The 23,047-nt window shown below is 44.2% G+C and overlaps 1 protein-coding gene across 1 annotated transcript in view; it reads left to right on the top strand.

The window, feature by feature from the left end:
* LOC125457956 (alpha-1,4-N-acetylglucosaminyltransferase-like) overlaps nt 1–23,047 on the top strand; it is a 70,991-nt gene that overhangs the window by 25,402 nt on the left and 22,542 nt on the right. The window contains exons 2-4 of the mRNA XM_048542778.2: nt 6,537–7,054; nt 15,791–15,857; nt 16,389–16,426. Coding sequence (XP_048398735.2) covers nt 6,889–7,054; nt 15,791–15,857; nt 16,389–16,426 — 271 coding nt within the window. The 5' untranslated portion in view covers nt 6,537–6,888. The remainder of the gene's footprint in view (nt 1–6,536; nt 7,055–15,790; nt 15,858–16,388; nt 16,427–23,047) is intronic.

Genomic DNA, 23,047 nt, shown 5'->3' with positions numbered 1-23,047 from the left:
AAGGTTAACTTCTGTTATAAAGTTAATTATAAGTGTAATGTTATACAACTACTTCCATTGTCACAATTTACAGGCTGTGAATAATCTATCTTGTTCAGGGCATAAGAGAACGTATCTCCTTAGGCTAGTTAATCTTCACATCTAAGCTTAAATTTTCTTTAAGGCTTGTCTTATATCTTGGTTATAAAGAACAAAGAACAAAGAAAATTGCACCACAAGAACAGGTCCTTTAGCCCTCTGAGCCTGCACCAACATCCTGCCCAGTACAACTAAAACCTGCTACCCTTCTGGGGACCATATCCCTCTATTCCCATCCTAACCATATATTTGTCAAGACACTCTTTAAAATTCACTGTAGTATCAGCTACCACTATCTCCCCTGGCAGGGGAGTTCCAGGCACTCACCACCCTCTGTGTAAAAAACTTGCCCTCAACACCACCTTTAAAACTTGCCCCTCGCATCTTAAACCTATGGCTCCTGGTAATTGACTCTTTTACCTTGGAAAAAAGCTTCTGACTGTCCACTCTGACAATGCTGTTCATAACCTTGTAGACCTCTATCAGGTCGCCCCTCAAGCTTCATTGTTCCAGTGAGAACAACTCATGTTTCTCCAACCTCTCCTCATAGCTAATGCCCTCCGTACCAGGCAACATCCTGGCAAACCTTTCTGTCCCCTCTCCAAAGCCACCACATCCTTCTGGTAGTGTGGTGACCAGAATTGAACATAATATTCCAAATGCAGCCTCACTAAGGTTGTACACAGCTGCAACATTACCTGCCAATTTTTAAACTCAATCCCCTGGCCAATGAAGGCAAGCATGCCGAATGCCTTGTTGACTACCTTTTCCACCTGTATTACCACTTTCAGAGACTTGTGTACTTGTACACCCAGATCCCTCTTGCTATATGTATTAAAAGCAGCTTGTATGATTCAAGTATTTTTAGCTCAAAACTATTTAAAATTGCTGGTAGCTTCAAAGAGGCAAATATATACTACTAAATAACTTTAGCTGTTATCATTGCAGCTGCTTAAGGAATTAATCCAGCACCTGATGTTATTCATTGTCTGGGATAATTATCCTTTCATTAATAAGGCTAGAATTGGTCATTTATCTGTCCTAAGGCATCCTTTCATCAGAACTGGTGTAGATGGGAACATACAGCATTCTTTTACTGACCTCCCAGCAGTTCTGTTCAAAGGTACCATTGTATTTCATTGTGTGAGCAGGCTGCTTCGTTTTGCTTAACTTTTGTCTGCCATCTTGTAAGCAGGCATTGGCTGTTTAGTGTTTCAGAGATAGTAGGAACTGCAGATGCTGGAGAATCTGAGATAACTTGGTGTAGAGCTGGATGAACACAGAAGGCCAAGATGCTGCTTGGCCTGCTGTGTTCATCTAGATCTACACCTTATTATCTCAGGCTGTTCAGTGTCGTCAGGCACAAGTTACTCTACATAGCCAGGTATGGTTCACCCCTATGGAAGGTGATGTCTAAGCAACTTTGTGTCTGTGATGGAGGGAGTGGATATTTACAGACATGGTGTCAATCAAAACGGTTGCTTTGCCCTGGATGGTTTCAAGCTTCTTGAGTGTTGTTGGGGCTGCAGTCATCAAGTAAACGGGGAGTATTGCATCAGTCTCCCAACCTATGCCCTGTGGATGATGGGCAGGCTTTGGGGGTGTCAGGTGGTTAGGTATTCCTAGCCTCTGACCTCCTCTGATTTATATTGCTAGTTCAGTTCAATTTCTGCTCAATAGTAAGCCCAGGATGTTGATAGTACGAGGCTCAGTAATGGTAAAGCCATTGCCTGTCAAGGGGTGGTTGTTTGATAATCTCTTATTGGAGATGGTCATTGCCTGGCATTTGTGTGGCGTGAATGTTACTTGCCAGTTCAGCCCAAGCCTGAATATTGTTTAGTTCTCATTGCATTAGGACGTACGGTCTAATAGCCTGGTGTTCTCAATTTTACCTTCACAGGGGACATTTCAAAGTCAATAGATTATAATCAGATCTTGCAGCAAACTGAGATGTTGCATCCATCATCAGTCCCATATTTACACAACAGAAAAATTTCAACGTTTCATTTATTTACCAATAATTTTAAATCTGCATTTCTGTAATACTGTTTTGAACTATTTAATACATACTTTAGTTATACAGTACTAAATTCTTTAATAAATATTTTAATTCTGTCACTGGTTATTCTATAGTAATTTACTGCCTGAAGCTTTTTAAAGTTGTTTCTTTGCAACACTGTTTCTCTCTACTGCTCAGTGAATTGTCCTTTATTTTTTTAAACCTCAAAACAATGGTTATCCACTTCTTCCACAGTTTTCCTGCATTTGTAGCAGAGCTGGATTTCCTCCTTCTTTGCAAAGAAAGTGGATGTTTTCCTGTTTTTCCTTATCTGAAGTACTAAGCACTTACCTTTACATAGCTTTAAAAATAAAGTTCTCCAGATAAATGGTGATTCAGTGGTTAACATTGCTGTCTCACATTGCTCGTGACCCAGGTTTGATTCCAGCCTCTGGCGACTGTCTATGTTTGCACATTCTCCCTGTGTCTGCATGGGTTTCTTCTGGGTCTCCAGTTTCCTCTGACAGTCCAAAGACATGCAGGTTAAGTGGGTCGGCCATGCTAAATTTCCCATAGTGTTCAGGGATGTTTAGATTCGGGGTCAGTGTGGACTTGTTGGGCTGAAGGGCCTGCTTCCACATTGTATGGATTCTATGAAATCTCCCTGCTGAAATCACACCTTAGTTATTGAATCCCTTAGTTAATGAATCTTTAGTTGTTCCTAACTTTCCTTCTGCTGGATCCTTTCACAAGATTTCATTTAAAAAATTGGTTGTTCCCAGATTTTATAAATGCTGAAGCCTTCCTAGTTATGGTGACCTGATCTAGTTTTCTTTTCCAGGTCTTTCACTGTTCTTTGCAGCTGTGGCTCATGGAGCCTACTCCTGAAGATGGCAATACTCTCAGTTGGATGTGAGAACTCCTTTTACGCTCCCTTGACCTCTGTTTCCAACTTTTGTTCCACTTTCAAAGTTATCCCTTTTTTGATTTCAGATCTCTAATTTTTCCCTCCTGGAATCTTCAGTTTCTTCCTTGTGAACATTCTTCACTAAGGCGCCTGTATTTCTAAGTCTGGTTGGCTTACCTGTCTTTTCTTAGTCTTGCTCCTGCACTTCCTACCAGCTTCTGAAAGAAGTTTAGCCCTTGGAGTGCTAAGCTTGCCTTTTCTTCTGTTTCCACAGCTGCTGCCATCTTTCTGCAAACAGTTGTGTTTCAGCTGCTGATTGATTGTGTGTGTCAAAGCAGTAATGCTGATAAAGTGGGAAACTCACTTGCTTGATTTCTGTTCTTTTCTTCTGGGTCATATGGATTCCTCTGCAATATGGTGGGGGCTAGATATACACCAAAACTATTATGTAGTATTTTCCCAGATGACCACCCTCTGGTGATTTTTGCCAACCCTCTGGCCATGTGGTACTGAGTAAGAGTTGTTTGAGGTAGGTTGTTGCCTCCAAACCTCCCTTATCTTTGCTTTGACTTGGGTCTACTTGGTAATTAGTGGTAAAGGTACTTCCAAACACTTACTTGAAAACAAGAAGGTCTACTGCAATATCAATATGTACAACTATGTTTCGTTAACCCAGGCACTTAGGGTGCCATCTTGATACCTGTGGTCCTTTCAACAGCTAAAATAGAACTCCCTCCTCACACTGTGAGAGTCATTAGTGGTGTGGATGGAGGCAATATGACATGAACAATAACCTTGTCAGAACCATTGGCTCAACCACCATCCCCCTCACTCATCCATCTTGACTTTTCCCAAGAACACAGATCATGAGAAAGAATCTGGGAGGCAGATGTGATCCTCCTGTCATCTTGCAGCTAACAAGGGAGTTATTGGAGATTGCTGTGACTATATGTTTGGCTGTGGGTGCATAGGGAGAGGTGGGGGTGATTGTGAGTGGGGGAGGTGGGGGAGGCAGCCCTCCCAGCAGCTGGTGACAGAACTAAATATCAGACAGACTTATGGCCATGATGGTGTTCATTCTGCTCCATACCCCCATGCTTTCAGCCATGGTCCAATTTACTCATGAGGATACTGATGCTCTGAACAGGTCATTCCCCTGTGATAGGGCCAGGGTTAAAGATTAGGTCACTCACTTGACACAGGATATTTGATTTTGCTGGTGAGGGCCACACCTGGAGTATTATGTACCTTCCCTACATGGCCCATGGCCTCCTTACTTGAGAAAGGGTGTACTGGCACTGGAGCAGATACAGAGGTGATTCGCTAGATTGATTCCGGAATTGACAGGGTTGGCTTATGAAGAGACATTGAGTAGACTGGGACTATAGTCATTGAAATTTAGAAGAATGAAGGGGGCATCTTATAGAAACATATAGAATTAGGAAGAGAATAAATAAAGAATCAGGGAAGTTGTTTCCACTGGCAGGTGAAACTAGAACTAAGGAGGAGCAGATTTAGGACTGACTTGAGGAGGAGCTTCTCCAACCAAAAGGTTTGGGGTATTGAGTATAAGAGTTGGTAGGTCATGTAACAGTTGTATAGGACTTTGGCTCAACCACATTGGGAATACTGCGTACAGTTCCGATCACCACATTACCAAAAAGTTGCTTTGGAGAGGGTGCAGAGGAGGTTCACCAGGATGTTCCCTGGTATGGAGGGCGCTAAATATGAAGAGACGTTGAGCAGATTAGGATTACTTACATTAGAAAGACAGAAGTTGAGGAGGGACATGATTGAGGTCTACAAAATCATGAGAAGTATGGACAGGGTGGATAGCAAGAAGCTTTTTTCCCAGAGTGGGGGACTCAATTATTAGGGGTCATGATTTCAAGGTGAGAGGGGAAAAGTTTAAGGGAGATGTGCGTGGAAAGTTCTTTACGCAGAGGGTGTGGCTGCCTGGAATGTGTTGCCAACAGAGGTGGTAGATGTGGGCACGATAATATCATTTAAGATGTATCTAGACAGATACGTGAATGGGCAGGGAGCAGAGGGATACAGATCCTTGGAAGATAGAGGATCTGGATTGGTGCAGAGTTGGAAGGCCGAAGGGCCTGTTCCTGTGCTCTCATGTACTATGTTCTTTGTTGTGAATCTGTAGGATTCCCTGCCCACTGAAGCAGTTGAGGCTACCTCGTTGAATGTTTTTAAAGCAAAGAGAGATAGATTTTTGAACAGTAAAGGGATTAAAGCTTATGGTGAGCAGGCAGGCAAGTGAAGCTGAGTTTACAAAAATATCAGCCATGATTTTCTTGAATGCCAGAACAGACTCAATGGTCCAGATGGCTACTCCTGCTCCTATTTTTTATGTTCTTATGTTCTTAGTTTGATTTGGTTTGATTTACTATTGTCACATACTGAGATACAGTGAAAAGTATTGCTTTGCATGCTAACCAGGGAAATCATACCTTACATTAGTACATCAGGGTAATAGAACAGAATCCAGAATATAGTCTTACAGTTGTGGAGAAGGTGCAGAGAAAAATCATCTTTAATATATCAGAAATCTATTATGAAAAGTCTGATAACAGTGAGGAAGAAGCTGTTCTTCAATCTATTGGTAAAGTGTTTTCAAGATTTTATATCTTCTGCCCGATGGAAGAGGTTGGAAGAGGTCTTTGATTACATTGGCTGCTTTCCTGAGGCAGTGGGAAGTGTAGACAGAGTCAATAGAAGGAAGGCTGGTTTGTGTAATGGACTGTGTTGCATTCATATCTCTGTAATTTTGTGCAGTCTTGGACAGACCAGTTACCGTAATGAGCTTTGGTGCACCTGATGGGATTCTTTCAATGCTGCATCTATAAAATTTGGTAATAATCATTGTGTGCCAAATGTCCTTAGTCTTCTGAGGAAGTAGTGGCATTGGTGTGCTTTCTTGACTGTAGCGTCGACATGTTTGGACTAGGTCAGATTATTGGTCATATTCACAAGCATAGGTTTATGCACATACAGGCTGTACTCTAGCTCAGACACTCTGAGATCTGGAAGGATGTTAATAGGGGTTTCATCTGGGATCTCATACATCACATGTGAGGGAGAGCAGATGCTGCAGATAGGAGTACCATGGAGGACGGGAGCTCTGCTCAGCTGGATACAGATCTTACCACATGGCAGACTGAAAGGGAAGGTTTCTCACCTTTTTGTTTACTTAAAGACCTGTTGAGACTTAGGTTTCCTTGTCTAAGTGTTTATTCATGCATCCATTGGAGTGTAGGCATCAAAGAGAGCACACCATGGCCCAACCCGTTACAAAACAATGGATTTATAATGTTTTTATGGTAACAGTTTTCCAATAAAAAGGTTACATATTTACACTGTCATCTCTAACCAACAGTATTCATTCTACTCTACACGACTACACATGACTATATTATCTGATTGTAATCAAATCAGTACTGGTAATTACGCTATACAATTGAATCATTACACATTCACATCTACTGGCTGTACTTTGTGATTTTCTGAACTTTTTACTATATCTTTGCTCGCTTTCAGGGCTCCGTAGAGACTGTGGAGCAGCAGCGACAGGGAATGTATGACATCCTATCAAGAGTTCCCGCTGCTCTCTGCATGATTACGCAGACAGCGTAGGAGTTCAGCTCACGATGAGGGGCATGTTGCCACAGGCCATTGCAATGTTGCCTTCGCACTTGGGATATGTGACCACGCCCATGGAAAGCCATACACGACAAACACACAGGGGCACAAACAGCTCCTCAACAATGACTTTGGCACTGAAAGCCACTCGAAATAAGAAGGTTTCCCCACTGCTGCCCCTAGCCCTGACCATTCATCACCAAACTGAGCTGCAGTGAGATCACTGCTCACAGTGGGGTTTGGCTGGCTTATGAGGATGAAGATGGCAAAAGCATGTGTCAGATCAACTCAAAGTGCTTTGACTTCGCACACATTTTCCCCTCTTCTGCCCCTCTCTCACCCCCTCAATCAGTGTCCCACAATCCTACTCCCTTTCCAAGTGGTTGAACTTGCATTTGGTACGCTTGCCTTTATTGGTAAGTGCATTGATTATCGGAGTTGGGAGGTCACGTTGTGGCTGTACAGGTCATTGGTTAGGCTGCTACTGCAATTCTGCATTCAATTCTGGTCAACCTTCTGTAGGAAGGATGTTGTTAAATTTGAAAGGGATCAGAAGAGATTTACAAGGTTGTTGTCAGGATTGGGGGCGTTGAGCTTTGGGAGAGTTTGAACAGGCTGGGGCTATTTTCCCTGGGACAAGGGTAGCTGAGGACTGACCTTACAGAGGTTTATAAAATCATGAAGGGCATGGATAGGGTGAATAATCAAGGTCTTTTTTCCCAGGGTAGAGGAGGCTGAAACTGTAGAGTATAGATTTAAGGTGAGAAGAGAAAGATTTAAAACGGACCTAAGGTGAAACTTTTTCATGCAGAGGATGGTGTGAGTTGGAATAAGCTGCCAGAGGGGATGATGGAAGCTGGCACACTTAAAACATTTAAAGGATGGGTATATGAATGGGAAAGGTTTAGAGGGATATGGGCCAAATGCTGGCAAAGGGATTAATTAATTTCGAATATCTGTCTGGTATGGATGATTCAGACTAAAGGGTCTGATTCTGTGCTGTACAGCCCAATGAGTCCATAACTAACTTATCTCTTGAAGCTACAGGGGTCTTTGACGGATCCTCATAGGCGTCAAAGCCCAGAGGAGGTCAGCGAAAAGAATCCCAGCTGTCAGGGCAGGGAGCTGCCTAGGAAACCCTACAGGTATCTCCACTGTAAGGATGGAGGGGTGAAAGAGTTGGGTTTTGCTGGCATCTTTGCCAAACATTGGTAAAGGATGGTCACCTGGTTCACTTGGAGCCACCACCATCCCAGCAGGTTGTAATCTATTGAGACCGTGGCCTGAGACACATTGCTGTTCGGACATGTTGAGGAAGTTTAGACAGTGTGTGATGGTGATGGCCTCCTGTAAACTGCATTCTCCCACTGGCCCCCTCTCTCCTAGGGAGAGGTAAGTATAGGAGGAGAGATGACATTTTCTGATCCCACCCCTGCTAGTGTTGCTCCTGCTCCACATGGTGTTACTCATGAAGTTGCTCTTTGTTTAATCTTCTTGGAGCTGTTAGAGTTGATCCTGGATTCCTGAAGGATTTGCTTTGGATTTGGCCCCAGCTTTAGTCCCAGTATTGATTCCACTGTTCATCTAGTTGTTGTTCCTGCAGTTGCTCTCGGTGTTCATCATGGTGTTCCTTCGGGTGCTACTTATCTTCTGGTGATACTCCAGGGGCTGGATTTAGGTAGTGCCTTTAATTGAACAACTGGTGCTTCATTGTGAAGCAAAATCAAGTACTGAGTCACATCAGAACATGTTATGGAAAATGAACAAAAACCTTCTCCAAAGAGGTGTGTTGGATCCCTCTTAAAATCAGGATGTGAGGAGATGATATAGACAGTTTTAGGGAACGGATTCTGGAACTGCGGTCTGAGGTAGCATTAGGGTTGAGTTGCAAATGGTGTAATAATTATCACTGGGGATGCTGAAGGGACTAGAATTAGATGAACACAGATGATCATAGAATCCCTACAGTGTGGAAGTATGTCATTTGGACAATTGAGTCTGCACTGATCCTCTGAAGAGTATCCCAACCTGACCCATGCCCATAAGCCTGCAACTCCCATAGCGAACCCACCCAGCCTGCACATCCCTGGACACTATGGACAATTTAACATAGCCAGACCACCCTAATGTGCATGTCTTTGGACTGTGGGAGGAAACCGGAACACCGGAGGAAACCCACACAGACACGGGGAGAATGCGCAACCTCCACACAGACAGTCACCCCAGGCTAGAATCAAACCCAGGTCCCTGGCACTGTAAGGCAGCAGTGCTAACCACTGAGCCATTGTTTATCTCAGCAGATTGTAGGGCTAGAGGAGGGTACAATGATAGGGGCAATGACGTTTCAAAATTTTAAATGTGGGGTGTTGTATGAAACAGGAGTCAATGTGCATCAGTGTGCACAGGGATGGTGGACAAGTGTGATATAATGCCAGCATTCTAACTCATAACAGAGTTCTAGAATGACCTTGATTTTATGGAGGGTGGAATTTGGGAACATAGCCAGGAATGTGTTGGAAGAATCGAGTTTAGAGGCCATTATAGGATATGTATTCAAGCTGTAATGAGCTGATACAGTGGTGGAGTTAGGTGAGGTTACAGCTATTTGCACAATGATTCAAATGTAGTTACTCAACAGACAATCCCTAAAGGATGAGGCCAAAACTGCTCACAGTACTCCAGATGTGGTCTCAGCAGCACATTGTACAGTTGCAAGACTTCCCTACTCTTATAGCCATCCCCCCTTGAAATAAGAGCTGACATTTCATTAGCCTCAGAGATAATGGGAACTGCAGATGCTGGAGAATCCAAGACAACAAAATGTGAGGCTGGATGAACACAGCAGGCCAAGCAGCATCTCAGGAGCACAAGAGCTGACGTTTCGGGCCTAGACCCTTCATCAGAGAGGGGGATGGGGTGAGGGTTCTGGAATAAATAGGGAGAGAGGGGAAGGCGGACCGAAGATGGAGAGAAAAGAAGATAGGTGGAGAGAGTATAGGTGGGGAGGTAGGGAGGGGATAGGTCAGTCCAGGGAAGACGGACAGGTCAAGGAGGTGGGATGAGGTTAGTAGGTAGATGGGGATGCGGCTTGGGGTGGGAGGAAGGGATGGGTGAGAGGAAGAACAGGTTAGGGAGGCAGAGACAGGTTGGACTGGTTTTGGGATGCAGTGGGTGGAGGGGAAGAGCTGGGTTGGTTGTGTGGTGCAGTCAGGGGAGGGGACGAACTGGGCTGGTTTAGGGATGCAGTAGGGGAAGGGGAGATTTTGAAACTGGTGAAGTCCACATTGATACCATTAGGCTGCAGGGTTCCCAGGCGGAATATGAGTTGCTGTTCCTGCAACCTTCGGATGGGTGGGAGGAGGTGTATTCTAGGTAGCTATGGGAGTCGGTGGGCTTGAAATGGACATCAGTTACAAGCTGGTTGCCTGAGATGGAGACTGAGAGGTCCAGAAAGGTGAGGGATGTGCTGGACATGGCCCAGGTGAACTGAAGGTTGGGGTGGAAGGTGTTGGTGAAGTGGATGAACTGTTCGAGCTCCTCTGGGGAGCAAGAGGTGGCGCCGATACAGTCATCAATGTACCGGAGGAAGAGGTGGGGTTTGGGGCCTGTGTAGGTGCGGAAGAGGGACTGTTCCACGTAACCTACAAAGAGGCAGGCATAGCTGGGGCCCATTCGGGTGCCCATGGCCACCCCCTTAGTCTGTAGGAAGTGGGAGGAGTCAAAAGAGAAGTTGTTGAGTGTGAGGACGAGTTCAGCTAGGCGGATGAGGGTGTCGGTGGAGGGGGACTGGTCGGGCCTGCGGGACAGGAAGAAGCACAGTGCCTTGAGGCCATCTGCATGCGGAATGCAGGTGTATAGGGACTGGACGTCCATGGTGAAGATGAGGTGTTGGGGGCCAGGGAATTGGAAGTCCTGGAGGAGGTGGAGGGCGTGGGTGGTGTCACGGATGTAGGTAGGGATTTCATTAGCCTTCCTGATTAACTGCTGCCCCTGGGGGCTAGCTTTCTGAGTTTTGTATACAAATATCTCCAGTCCCTTTGTTTTGCTGCTTTCTGCAGCCTTTCTCTATTTAAATAATTCACTGTTCTTTTGTTCTCCCTTCCAAAATGAACCACTTCTCATTTTCCCACTTTATACTCTATTTGCCAGCTTTTTGCCCACTTACTTAACCTATCAATATCTCTTGTAAACTGTTTGTATCCTTCTTACAATAGTCTTTTCATTATTTTTATGTCATCTGTAAATTTGAACACGGTATATTCACTTCCTTCCACCATATCATTAATACATATTGTAAAAATTTATGGTCCCAGCACTGATCCCTGTGGAACCCCACTGGTTACAGGTCACCAACTTGAAAAAGAGCCCCTTATCCCCACTTGCTATTTCCTGCCCATTAGCCGGTTCTCTACCTGTGCCAATTTACTAACTCCAGCACCGCGGGCCTCTTATCTTATAACTTAACCTTTTGTGGGGGTAGCTTGTTGAACGCTTTCTGCGAGTCTAAATACAACGCATATACTAGTTCCCCTCTACCGACTCTGATCAAGACTTCCAAAAAAATCTAATGTATTGGACGCAATTTCCCGTTCATGAAGCCATGCTGACCCTACTTGAATAGATTATGATTTTCTAAATGTTCTGTCATCACTTCTTTAATAATTGATTGCAATACTTTTCCAAAAATAGATATTAGGCTAATCAGACTTCAGTTATCTGCTATTTGCCATCCCTCCCTTTTTGAATGTGTGTCACATTAGCAGTATTCATCCAGAATCCAAGAATTTTTGGAAAATAGAACCAAAGCCTCCATTATGTCTGTTGCCACCTCTTTTAGGATTCTGCAACGCAAGCCTTCCGGTTCAGGGCACTTATCTGACTTTACCTCCCAATAGTTGTCTATACCACTTCGCTCGTGATGGCATTGCTGTTCAATTCCTCCACCATATTCTTTGGTATTAATGGCATATTCGAAAAGCTTTCCACCATAAAGACTGGTGAAAAATATATGTTTAACTCCTCTGCCATTTCCTTTTTCCCCAAAATCTGTTAGCCAGATTCATGTTCTAAGGGACCTATGCTCACTTTGACCTCGCTCTTCATTTTTATATATGTAAAAAAGCTCCTACTGTCAGTTTTTATGCTCCTCATGAATTTATCCTTGCAGTTTATTTTCTCTCCCATTATTATCTTTGTAGTCCTCCTTTGCTGGATTCTGAATTTATCCCAGTCCTTGGAGCAATCACTGATTTTTGCTCCTTATATATTTTTGTCTTAATTCATGGTCTTGTTAACTTCCTTGGTTAGCCATGGTTGGTTTAATTCTTTTAGAATCTTTCTTTTTTGCTGGGATATATTCTCTTTGAAACTCATGAATTACCTCCTTAAATGTCTGCCACTGCTTGCTTACTGTCATTCTCGCTAATCTATCTTCCCCGCTCCCTTTAGCAAACTCTATTCTCATTTCATTTAGTCCCTTTTATTCAAATTAACCACAATTGTTTCCAGCCCCAGTTTCTTACTCTTAAACTAAATATAAATTCTATCCTGTTATGATCACCACAGCCTTGGGGCGTGGGGTGGAGGCGTGGTCTTTTACTCCAAAGTCACCTATTAAACCTACCTCATTATCCATTGCCGGACTCCAGATGGCCAATTCCTTTGTTAATTCCATGCCACATTTCTACGAAACTATCACTAATGTATTCTATGAATTTGTTGTCGTAGTTACATTTTCCAATTTAAATCACCCAGTCAGCAAGAAGATTAAAGTCACCCATTATAATCACTCTTATTTTAACAAGCTCCTATTACTTGTTGATTTATCGTCTTTCCCACAGAGTGGTTACTGTTTGGGAGCCTATATGCCTACCAATATCTTCTTACTGTTGCTGTTTCCTAATCTCTCCCAAATGTACTCTGCATTATCGGAGCCAAGATCATCCCTCACAACTGTCCTTGTTTTATCTCTTATTAACTTGTCATCTCTTATTACACCACCATCTTTTCCATGCTTCCTGTTTCTCTTAAAGTTCAAACATCCCTGTATTTTAAGTTCCTGGTTCAGGTCTAGGATGTTTCCATTTTGGCTACACTATCGTATTTATTTCCTTGGATTTGTGCCATAAATTTATCTACCTAAATTCCAGCATTCTTATTTGAACCAAGATTGATCTCTTAGCTTGAAGGTAATAGCTGAGTGTTGGATGTGCCAGGCCATGATGTTGTAAACTGTGCTGGAGTACCACAGTCCAGTCTTGAGTTGCTAGGCCTATTTGAAATATATCCTATTTAGCACAGTGATAGTGGACACAATATGATAGAGAGTGATGTGAAGGTATTTATCTCCAAGGGGACTGTGTGATGCTCACCCTTTCTGATACTGTCATGGGCAGATGCAACTGCAGCTGGCAGATTGGTAAGGAAAAAGTCAAGTATGTTCTTCCTGCTTGTTGGTTTCCTCACCACTTGCTGCAGACCCAGTCTAGCAGCTATGTCCTGTAGGAGCCGACCAGCTTGATCTGTAGTGCTGCTGCTGATCCACTCTTGGTGGTAGACATTGAAATGCCATACCCAGAGTACAATTTGCAGTCTTCCCATTCTCAATACTTCCTGTCAGTGTTGTTCAACATTGAGGAGTACTGATACATCAGCTGAGGGAGGACAGTATGTGGTAATCAGTAAGAGGCTTCCTTGCCCATGTTTAACCTGGTGTCCCAAGGCATCATGGGATCGGGGGGTCAATGCTGAGGACTCCCAGAGTGACTCCCTCCTAGCTGTATACCCTGTGCCTCCACCTCTGCTCAGCCTGTCCTGCTGGTGAGATTTACATGTCCAGGGATGGTGATGGTGGTGCCTGGGTCAGTTATTGTAAGGTATAATTCTGTGAGTATGGTTATATTAGGCTGTTACTTGACTCGTCTTTGAGACAGTTCCCCCAGTTTTGGCATTAGCCCCCAGATATTGGTGAGGAGGGCTCTGCAAGGTCATAAGGCTGTGTTTGCCATTTTTGGTGCCTTAGTTGATGCTTGATAGCCGACCAGATTTATTCCTTTAACAATGCTTTCTAATGGATGATACAACTGAATGGTTTACTTGGCCATTTCAGAGTTCAGAATCAATGACATTGTTGTGGGTCTAGAGTCACGTGTAGGCCAGACCAGGTGAGGACCTTGATCAGATGGGCTGGTGGGCTGAGGACTGATAGATGGACTTCAATTTAGATAAGTGTGAGATGCTCCATTTTGGGAAGGCAAATCAGGGCAGGACTTATACACTTAATGGTAAGGTCCTGGGGAGGTGTTGCTGAACAAAGCGACCTTAGAGTGCAGGTTCATAGCTTCTTGAAAGTTGAGTCACAGGTAGACAGGATATTCCAGCATCTGTAATACCTACTGTCTCCATAGTGAAGAAGGTATTTGGTATGTTTGCCTTTATTAGTCAATGCATTGAGTACAGGAGTTGGGAGGTTATGTTGAGGTTGTACAGGACATTATTGAGGCCACTTTTGGAGTACTGTGTTCATTTCTGGTCTCCCTCCTCTTAGGAATGATGTTTTGAAACTTGAAAGGGTTCAGGAAAGACTTACAAGGATGTTGCTAGGGTTGGAGGTTTCGAGCTACAGGGATAGGCTGAATATGCTGGGGCTATTTTCCCTGGAGTGTCAGAGGCCGAGGGGTGACTTCATAGATTTTTTTTAAACCATGAAGGGCTTAGATAGGGTGAATAGCCAAGACCTTTCCCTCCAGGGTAGTGGAGTCCAAAACTAGAGGGCATAGTCTTAAGGCGAGAGGGGAAACATTTAAAAAGGATTTAAGGGGCAACTTTTTCACACAGAGGGTGGTGTGCATATAGAATGAGCTAGAAGAGGAAGTGGTGGAGGTTTGTACAGAGGCATTTGGATGAGTATATGACAAGGAAGGATTTAGAGGGATTTTGGCCAAATGCTGGAAAATGGTACTAGATTCATTGAGGATATCTGGTCAGCATGGATGAGTTGGACAGAAGGATCTGATTCCACGTTGTACAACTCCATGCCTTTAAATACCAGGATGAAAATGAAGACAAAGATTGGGTGACAGGTGGAAAACAGCAGCAGTGATGATAAAAAAGAAAAAAATCCAAATGCCTGAATATGAATGAATTTTGAGTAGGAGGAGTGTTCACAATTGGGGGTGGACCGTATATTGTTTTATTGGCATTATAATGGAAAACGTACAAGCATCTTTGTGCAGGACGTCAACAATTTCTTTTTGTGGGGCCAGCATCAATGACTTTGAGCAAAAAGAGACATTTCAATCAAATTAGGAAGGGATTCAAAGTCAGAAGTCAATCTTCTGGAAGCTTTGAATATGTCATTACATGACACTTGTTTGGTGACAATGTCACCTCCTCCTCATCAATCCAAATCCCAATATTGCCAGGGTCTTGCTGTTTGAGGACAGGGACAGTTTCATTATTTGAGGAGTTGTCAATAGAACTGAACATTGTGCAGCAAACGAAGCATTCTCCTTTCCAATTTTAAAATAAGGAGTTGGTACAATGTAGCAGCTGGGGATGGTTGAATACCATCGGTCTTTTTTCCTTTGTTCAGCCTTGCTCATTTCATATAATGCAAACCTGAATCATTTTCATTCTGAGAACTAATATGTTAACCTTCCCCACTCCACTCCCCCGCAGATATTATCAAACCCGTCCTTTAGTATTTCCACCATTTTCTGCCATGATGCAATTTTTTTTATTGCGCATGTTGCTCAAGATATTGCCCTACTAATCTGTTCCTACCTGATTACATTCCTGAGTAAATTAACATCTAGGAGATTGCAAGAACAATAGATGCTGGAGTCAGAAATAACACAGTGTGGAGCTGGTTGAACACAGCAGTCCAGGCAGCATTAGAGGAACAGGTTGACGTTTCGGGTGGGGACTCAGTTCTTCAGTACTACAGGCCCCGACCCCAAACGTCAATTTTCCTACTCCTCTAATGCTGCCTGAGCTGCTGTGTTCCTGCAGCTCCACAATGTATTGCCTTTGAGCAAATTAACCACCGTTGGTACATGTTGTTACTTTCTTCATTTGGCATAATTTATGTAGAAGTTGCAAAAAAAAACATGTTGTAAGGTGTTTATTTTATTCTCAATTTTCATCCACAGTCCTATCGCAGGAGCAGGACTCATATCACGGACGTGTGCTGAGAAAGATAGGTGTGCACTCACACAGGTACAGCCAAAAATATAGACACAGACCAAGCAGAGACAGATAGGCAAAAAGACAGCCACACAAATACAGGCATAAAGACAGATACGCGCAGACAAAATCACACAAGCACGCATCGCACAAAGACAAAGAACACAAGTAAACATACAAAACGACTAACACACACACACACACACACACACAGAGCCAGAGAGAACACTGATAAGAACGATCTTCAAATATCTTTCCCTCTGTCGGTAGAAGCCGCTCTGGTTATATACTCCCAAACCCACGTATCTCGATTTCCGTAGTTTATAATTTCAAGAGTGAGACTGCAAGACTCGTGGCCGCATGATGTCTGATCAAACGAATTTGAAAATTGTCAATAGCATTGCATTGGCAGATATTCCCAAAAGTTGATCACACTGTTTTCCATGTAAATTCTGTTTTCTCATGGCAATAATGTGTTGGTTCGGTCGGACGTTGATCTTTGCATCATCACTGTAATTCCCAATACTTCCGGGGTCTGAAAACGAACGATATCTTTACGCACAGGGTCCTAGATCTCTGGATTACGGATACGTTTCAGCAAGGTAGGTGACGATGATGTTTAAAATCCTTCCTTTGGAAGATTGTTCTGACCCCTCCTTCCTCCTCCAGCCTTTTCCACATTTCTCCGGATCATCACAATGTCGGTCGAGCAACTTAGTAATAACAAACAGTCTTGGATATAAGTGAAATTGTTTTCTCAATGAATGTCCTTTCGGGATTAAACATTCGGCGTTTACCCAAGATGGGTCACACTGTCTGTACCTGGAACGGTGGGATTGTGACAGGGTTAGAGTACTCTTATCAAAGTGAAAGAGCATTTACTCAGCTTCACCTGACCTTTTCTTTTAACCAGAGAGCAGTATGTAGCATAATAAAAATTGATGCCTTGATGATAAAAGATCGACAACCCTAACCCTTTTTCTCAGGCGTGACCTGTCAGTGGTTTACAAGACATAAGCAGTGAAATATGTGAGTGGTAGTGTGAGGGGGTTCACTGGTCAGCAGTTTAAAACGAGTAGAGTTGATCCCTGAATGTGCAGTGATCAGACGAATCGGACAAAGGAGAAGGGAGCGGCGCTAGCTGAGAAACTGGTTAAACAACGAGGATCCATTTCTGTCATTTTCCACCATACACCCCTCTCCCCCCAGCCACACTCCCACTCCCACAGCTGAACCCACAAAGAAAATGATATAAGCGATTCTATTGAACCAGTAACTTTCGTGTTTTCAAAATGAAGCCGTGAAGTTCTTTTCAAGCTTTCTGTAAATACTGTACAAGACATTGGTTCTGAATGAGTTAATGTTGAAGACTGCATTAAGCTTCCCGTCAGTTTGCTGATGTCGTTCTGTATTTGGCGGGGCAATGGATCTTGAATGGGTGTCTCCCAGAAACCCCGTTTTTAAATTAAACAATACAAGTCATTACACACCTCCAAACCTCGACTGGGGATGTAATGGCCCTGTGCCTGGATAATTCGCTAGACGCTTAATCCGGGCCATGTTCTGGTGACAAAAACAAAGTTGCTGGAAAAGCTCAGCAGGTCTAGCAGCATCTTTGAAGGAGAAAACGGAGTTAACGTTTCGGATCCGGTAATCCTTCCTCAGAAAGGATAATCCTTCACAGATGCCGTCAGACCTGCTGAGCTTTTTCAGCAACTTCGTTTTTGTTTCTGATTTACAGTATCCGCAGTTCTTTTGGTTTTTAACGTTCTGGCGATCCAGGTTCTAATCCTATCATAGCAGCTGGTAGAATTTGAATTTGATAAATATCTAGAATTGAGGGTCTAACGATGACTGTGAATCCATTGTTGGGGGAAAAAAAACACCCATCTGGCTCAGTGATAGCAGGAACTGCAGATTCTGGAGATCCTGCTAATCTGATGGAGCTTGGCCTGCTGTGTTCATCCATCTGGTTCACTAACGACCTCTAGGGAATGAAACTGCCATCCTTCTTCAGTCTGTAACTCCAGAGCACCTACAATCTGCTACTTAACTACCCTCTGGGTAATTAGGGATGGACAATAAATGCTGGTCTAGCCAGCAATGCCCACATCCTGTGAATGAATAAAAACGATGCTGTCCTCATTTAAGATGATAAAATATGAGGCTGGATGAACACAGCAGGCCCAGCAGCATCTCAGGAGCACAAAAGCTGACGTTTCGGGCCTAGACCCTTCATCAGAGAGGGGGCTGGGGAGAGGGTTCTGAAATAAATAGGGAGAGAGGGGGAGGCGGACCGAAGATGGAGAAAAGAAGATAGGTGGAGAGGAGAGTATAGGTGGGGAGGTAGGGAGGGGATAGGTTAGTCCAGGGAAAATCCCAATGGCATCAATGTGGACTTCACCAGCTTCAAAATCTCCCCTTCCCCCACCGCATCCCTAAACCAGCCCAGCTCATCCCCTCCCCCCACTGCATCCCAAAACCAGTCCAACCTGTCTCTGCCTCCCTAACCGGTTCTTCCTCTCACCCATCCCTTCCTCCCACCCCAAGCCGCACCTCCATCTCCTACCTACTAACCTCATCCCACCTCCTTGACTATCCCCTCCCTACCAAAATCCGTGTAATGTAATACATCAGTTAGTGGCACAAATATAGGGTTAATAGATCTGATTTTGTAGCCATTACAGAGATATGATTACCAGAAAATCAAACCAGGAACTACGCGTGAGTTTCACGCGGACAGATGGAAAGAGAAGCGTCCAAAACAGAAATTGCTGGATAAACGCCGCAGGCCTCGCAGCATCTGTGGAGAGAAATGAGAACTGAGACCCGAAACATTAACTCAGATTTCTCACCACAGATGCTGCCGGACCCGCTCTGCTTTTCCAGCAAGTTCTGTTTATGTTTCTGATTTACAGCATCCGCAGTTCGTATCAGTTTTCATTTCGGAAGGGACGGGTGGTGGGGTCACTTTATCAGTCCAAGATGGAATAGTACAATAGCAAGAAATGATCTTGGATCAAAAAGTGCAGAAATTCATGTGGGCAGAGGTAAGAAATAACAAGGAGAAGATGACACTGGGGGAAGAGATCGTAGAGCCCCTCAACAACAGCTTTTCTGTACAACAGACATTAAATCAAGCGATAGTGAGGGCAAGTTGAGAACAAAAAGACTGTACAGGAATCATGGTGACTTTAATCTTCACATCGATTTGGACAATCAAATTGGCAAAAAATAGTCATGAAGAAGAAAAAAACAATCATGGAGTGCTTTCAGGATAGACATCATCAGAGGAGCATGAAAATCAACGTTTAGAGCCGAAACCCTTCGCCAGGGCTGGGGAGGGGCTGGGACATGAGAAGGTGGAGTGGAGCCCAGAAGTAAATAGAGGGAGGGGGTGGTTCTAGGGGAAGGGTATGTGGGATGGTGATAGGTAGATGCAGGTAGGCGGTTATTGTGCTTGGTCAGTGGGAAGGGTGGAGTAGATAGGTGAGTAGGAAGATGGACAGGTTAGGTCAGGTCAGGTCAGGATGAGGGGGACGGCTGGTCATGGGATTAGGCTGAAGGTGGAAGGATTTTGAAGTTGGTGAAGTCAATATTCAGGCTCTTGGGTGTTGCTCAGGTGTTGTTCTTGCACTTGACATTTGGCTTCACTCTGACAGTGGAAGAGGCCAAGGATGGACATGTCAGCAGGGGAGTTGGAGGGGGTTTTAAAATGGACGGTAACTGGAAGGTCGGGTTTGTTGATGATTCAATACGGACACACCCAGTGTATCCTGAATGTCGAAACATTCCAAGCTTTTGTGCTCCTGAGATGCTGCTGGGCCTGCTGTGTTCATCCAGCCTCACATTTTATTATCTTATAACAGAGTACATGTTCATTCGAGCACTGACACGTTTCAACATGATAAGTAACGACTATTTCTAGTGACCTTCCTTCGGTAGATTGTTTAGATTCTTGCTCCCTCTTCCAGCTTTTCTCATATCACTTGCAATCATCACCATGTGGGTCGATCCATTGCCAGCTTTGGGTCAGTGAGTGATTTTGTAGATAGTTTTCTGACACAAACCCTCTCAAATTGTCCAGGCCTGTGACTGGAACATTTACATACCGACATGTTTGGGATCGGGTTACTATAACAGCATTAGGTACTCTCCTGTCCTGTTGGAAACAGTGTTTGCATATATAACCCTTTTCCACACACATTACCCGTTGTCAGTCTATGACGCCGCAATCCTTTCCAAATCTCCCACTACACCTCTGCATCGATTCCTACCTTTTTTTCAAAAGTACAACACAGTACAGGCCCTTCGGCCCAAGATGTGCCGTGGAATAATCCTAATCCAAAAATAAAATAACCTAACCTACATTCCCCTCAATTCACTGCTGTCCATGTGCATGTCCAGCAGTCGCTTAAATGTCACTAATGACTCCGCTTCCACAACTACCACTGGTAAACTATTCCATGCACTCACAACTCTCTGGGTGAAGAACCTCCCTCTGACATCTCCTCTATACCTTCCTCCTAACACCTTAAAACTATAAACCCTCGTGGCAGTCAATCCTGCCCTGGGGAAAAGTCTCTGGCTATGGACTCTATCCATGCCTCTCATTACCTTGTACACCTTGATCAGGTCACCTCTCTTCCTCCTTCTCTCCAGAGAGAAAAGTCCGAGCTCAGTCAACCTCTCCTTGTAAGACAAGCCCTCCAGTCCAGGCAGCATCCTGGTAAACCTCCTTTGCACCCTCTCCAAAGCCTCCACATCTTTCCTATAATAGGGCGACCAGAACTGGACACAATATTCCAAGTGTGGTCTCACCAGGGTTTTGTAGAGCTTCAGCATAACTCGTGGCTCTTAAACTCGATCCCCTGTTAATGAAAGCCAAAACACCATATGCTTTCTCAACAACCTTATGAACTTGGGTGGCAACTTTGAGGGAGCTATGCACTTGAACACCAAGATCCCGCTGTTCCTCCACACTGCCAAGAACCCTGCCTTTTTTTCCTATATTCAGCATTTAAGTTCGACCTTCCAAAATGCATCACCTCGCATTTATCCAGGTTGAACTCCATCTGCCATTTCTCAGCCCAGCTCTGCATTCTGTCAATGTCTCCCTGAAGCCTGCAATAGCCCTCGATACTATCAACGGCACCTCCAACCTTTGTGTCATCAGCAAACACACTAACCCACCCCTCAACCTCCTCATCCAAGTCATTTATAAAAACTACAAACAGCAGAGGCCCAAGAACAGAGCCCTGCGGGACACCACTCAACACTGAACTCCAGGAAGAATACCTACCATCTACAACCACTCTCTGCCTCCTGTCAGCCAACCAATTCTGAATCCAGACAGCCAAATCACCCTGTATCCCATACCACCTGACTTTATGAATGAACCTGCCGTGGGGAACCTTATCAAATGCCTTGCTGACGTCCATGTACACCACATCCACTGCTCAACCCTCGTCAACCTGTCTCGTGACTTCCTCAAAGAACTCAATACGAATTGTAAGGCATGTCCTGCCCCTCACAACGCCATGCTGACTCCCTTTAATAACACTGTGCTTTTCCAAATAGTCATAAATCCTATCCCTCAGAATTCTTTCCTAAACCTTGCTGACCACAGATGTAAGACTGGCTGGTGTGTAATTTCCAGGGATTTCCCTGTTCCCTTTCTTGAAAGGAGGAACAACATTTGCCTCCCTCCAATCTTCTGGCATGACTCCCGTGGCGAGTGAGGAAGCAAAGATCTTTGCCAGTGGCTTAGCAACCTCCTTTCATGCTTCTCGGAGAAACCTAGCATATTGTCCCAATGATTTTACAAAGATTTGGTGTTGTCAAAGTTCACTGTCTCTCCCCCGGTTGAGCTTCCTTGCAGCTTTATTTTGCAATTACTCAAGAGAGGACTACACCACGAGGGGAGCTGTGATGTACTCTATGCATATGGATGAGATGCTGGGCCAGGGGTCTGCGGGCTGGCGACTGACGGGAACTGCTGAGGGGTTGGGAGAATCGTTCTGAGTGGTGGCAGGAGCTTTTCCAAGAAATTTGGGAACTGAGATAATGGGAACTGCAGATGCTGGAGAATCCAAGATAACAAAGTGTGGAGCTGGATTAACACAGCAGGCCAAGCAGCATCTTAGGAGCACAAGGGTCGAGGCCCGAAACGCCAGCTTTTGTGCTCCTAAGATGTTGCTTGGCCTGCTGTGTTCATCCAGCTTCACACTTTGTTATGTTGGGGAACTGATCCTGGTTTGGGGGCATCCGCTTGGAGGGACTGGTGTGGGGAGAGGGCAGTGTGAATGTGTGGAGTTGGAACTGAAGGGAATGGCTGAAAGTTACTGGTATAGTCACAGGGGATGGGGATCCCACTGGATTTCTGACGATCCCAGCAAAGTGACCCGTGATTGATCACCTGCAGTGGAGCAGTTTGTCTCACAGTTTAATCCCTGGCAATTCTGAATTTCACTCCTGAAGGAGAGCAGTATTTAGAATACCATAGAATGGATGTGTTCAAACAAGTGAAGCATGTTATACAGTGTTAATCGTTTGTCAAGTATGCTCTTCCCGTTTAACAAAATATAAATTGCGAGGCTGTCGAACCTATCATAATTATATTTATAATAGTTGAAATAACGTGTTAGATTTGTGTGATTTGGTGGACAATAACATTTGCGAGGTTATTCAGTCGAAAGTGCAGTGGGCAGTTGAGTCGAACAGAACTGGCTGAGAAATTGCAGGAAAGGGTTAAACCGGGGATGTCTGCTCTTGCATTTTCCGCCTTCACAGCTGAACCCACAAAGAAGAAAGGAATGTCAGGCAAGCTTCTATTTAAGTCGTAACATGTGTGGTTTCAAGATGATAACCTTACAGGCAATGAGTGGATCGCATACTTTTTATTTAATGTTGGAATATGTGTGCTGCTGGATTGCTTGTGGCCTGTTTTTGTGTTCGTGCAGTGTGAGTACCTTTGACAAGGCCAACCTTTGATGCCCGTGCTGAATTCTCCTTGAATTGCTCTCTTGGCTGTTTTAGAGATAAATTAAAATTCATCCACATTGCTGTGGGTCTTTTTTCAAATTCATTTGTGGGATGAGGGCATGACTGACTAGGCCAGCATTTATTGTCCATCCCTAATTACCCAGATGGCAGTTAAGAGTCAACCACATTGCTGTGGGTCTGGTGTCACAGGTAGGCCAGACCATGTAAGAATGACAGTT

The sequence above is a fragment of the Stegostoma tigrinum genome, chromosome 14 (genome assembly GCF_030684315.1).
Source record: "Stegostoma tigrinum isolate sSteTig4 chromosome 14, sSteTig4.hap1, whole genome shotgun sequence".
Taxonomy (NCBI): Eukaryota; Metazoa; Chordata; class Chondrichthyes; order Orectolobiformes; family Stegostomatidae; genus Stegostoma; species Stegostoma tigrinum.
Note: the sequence above shows the minus strand (reverse complement) of the source record. Positions and strands in the feature narration are given on the sequence as shown.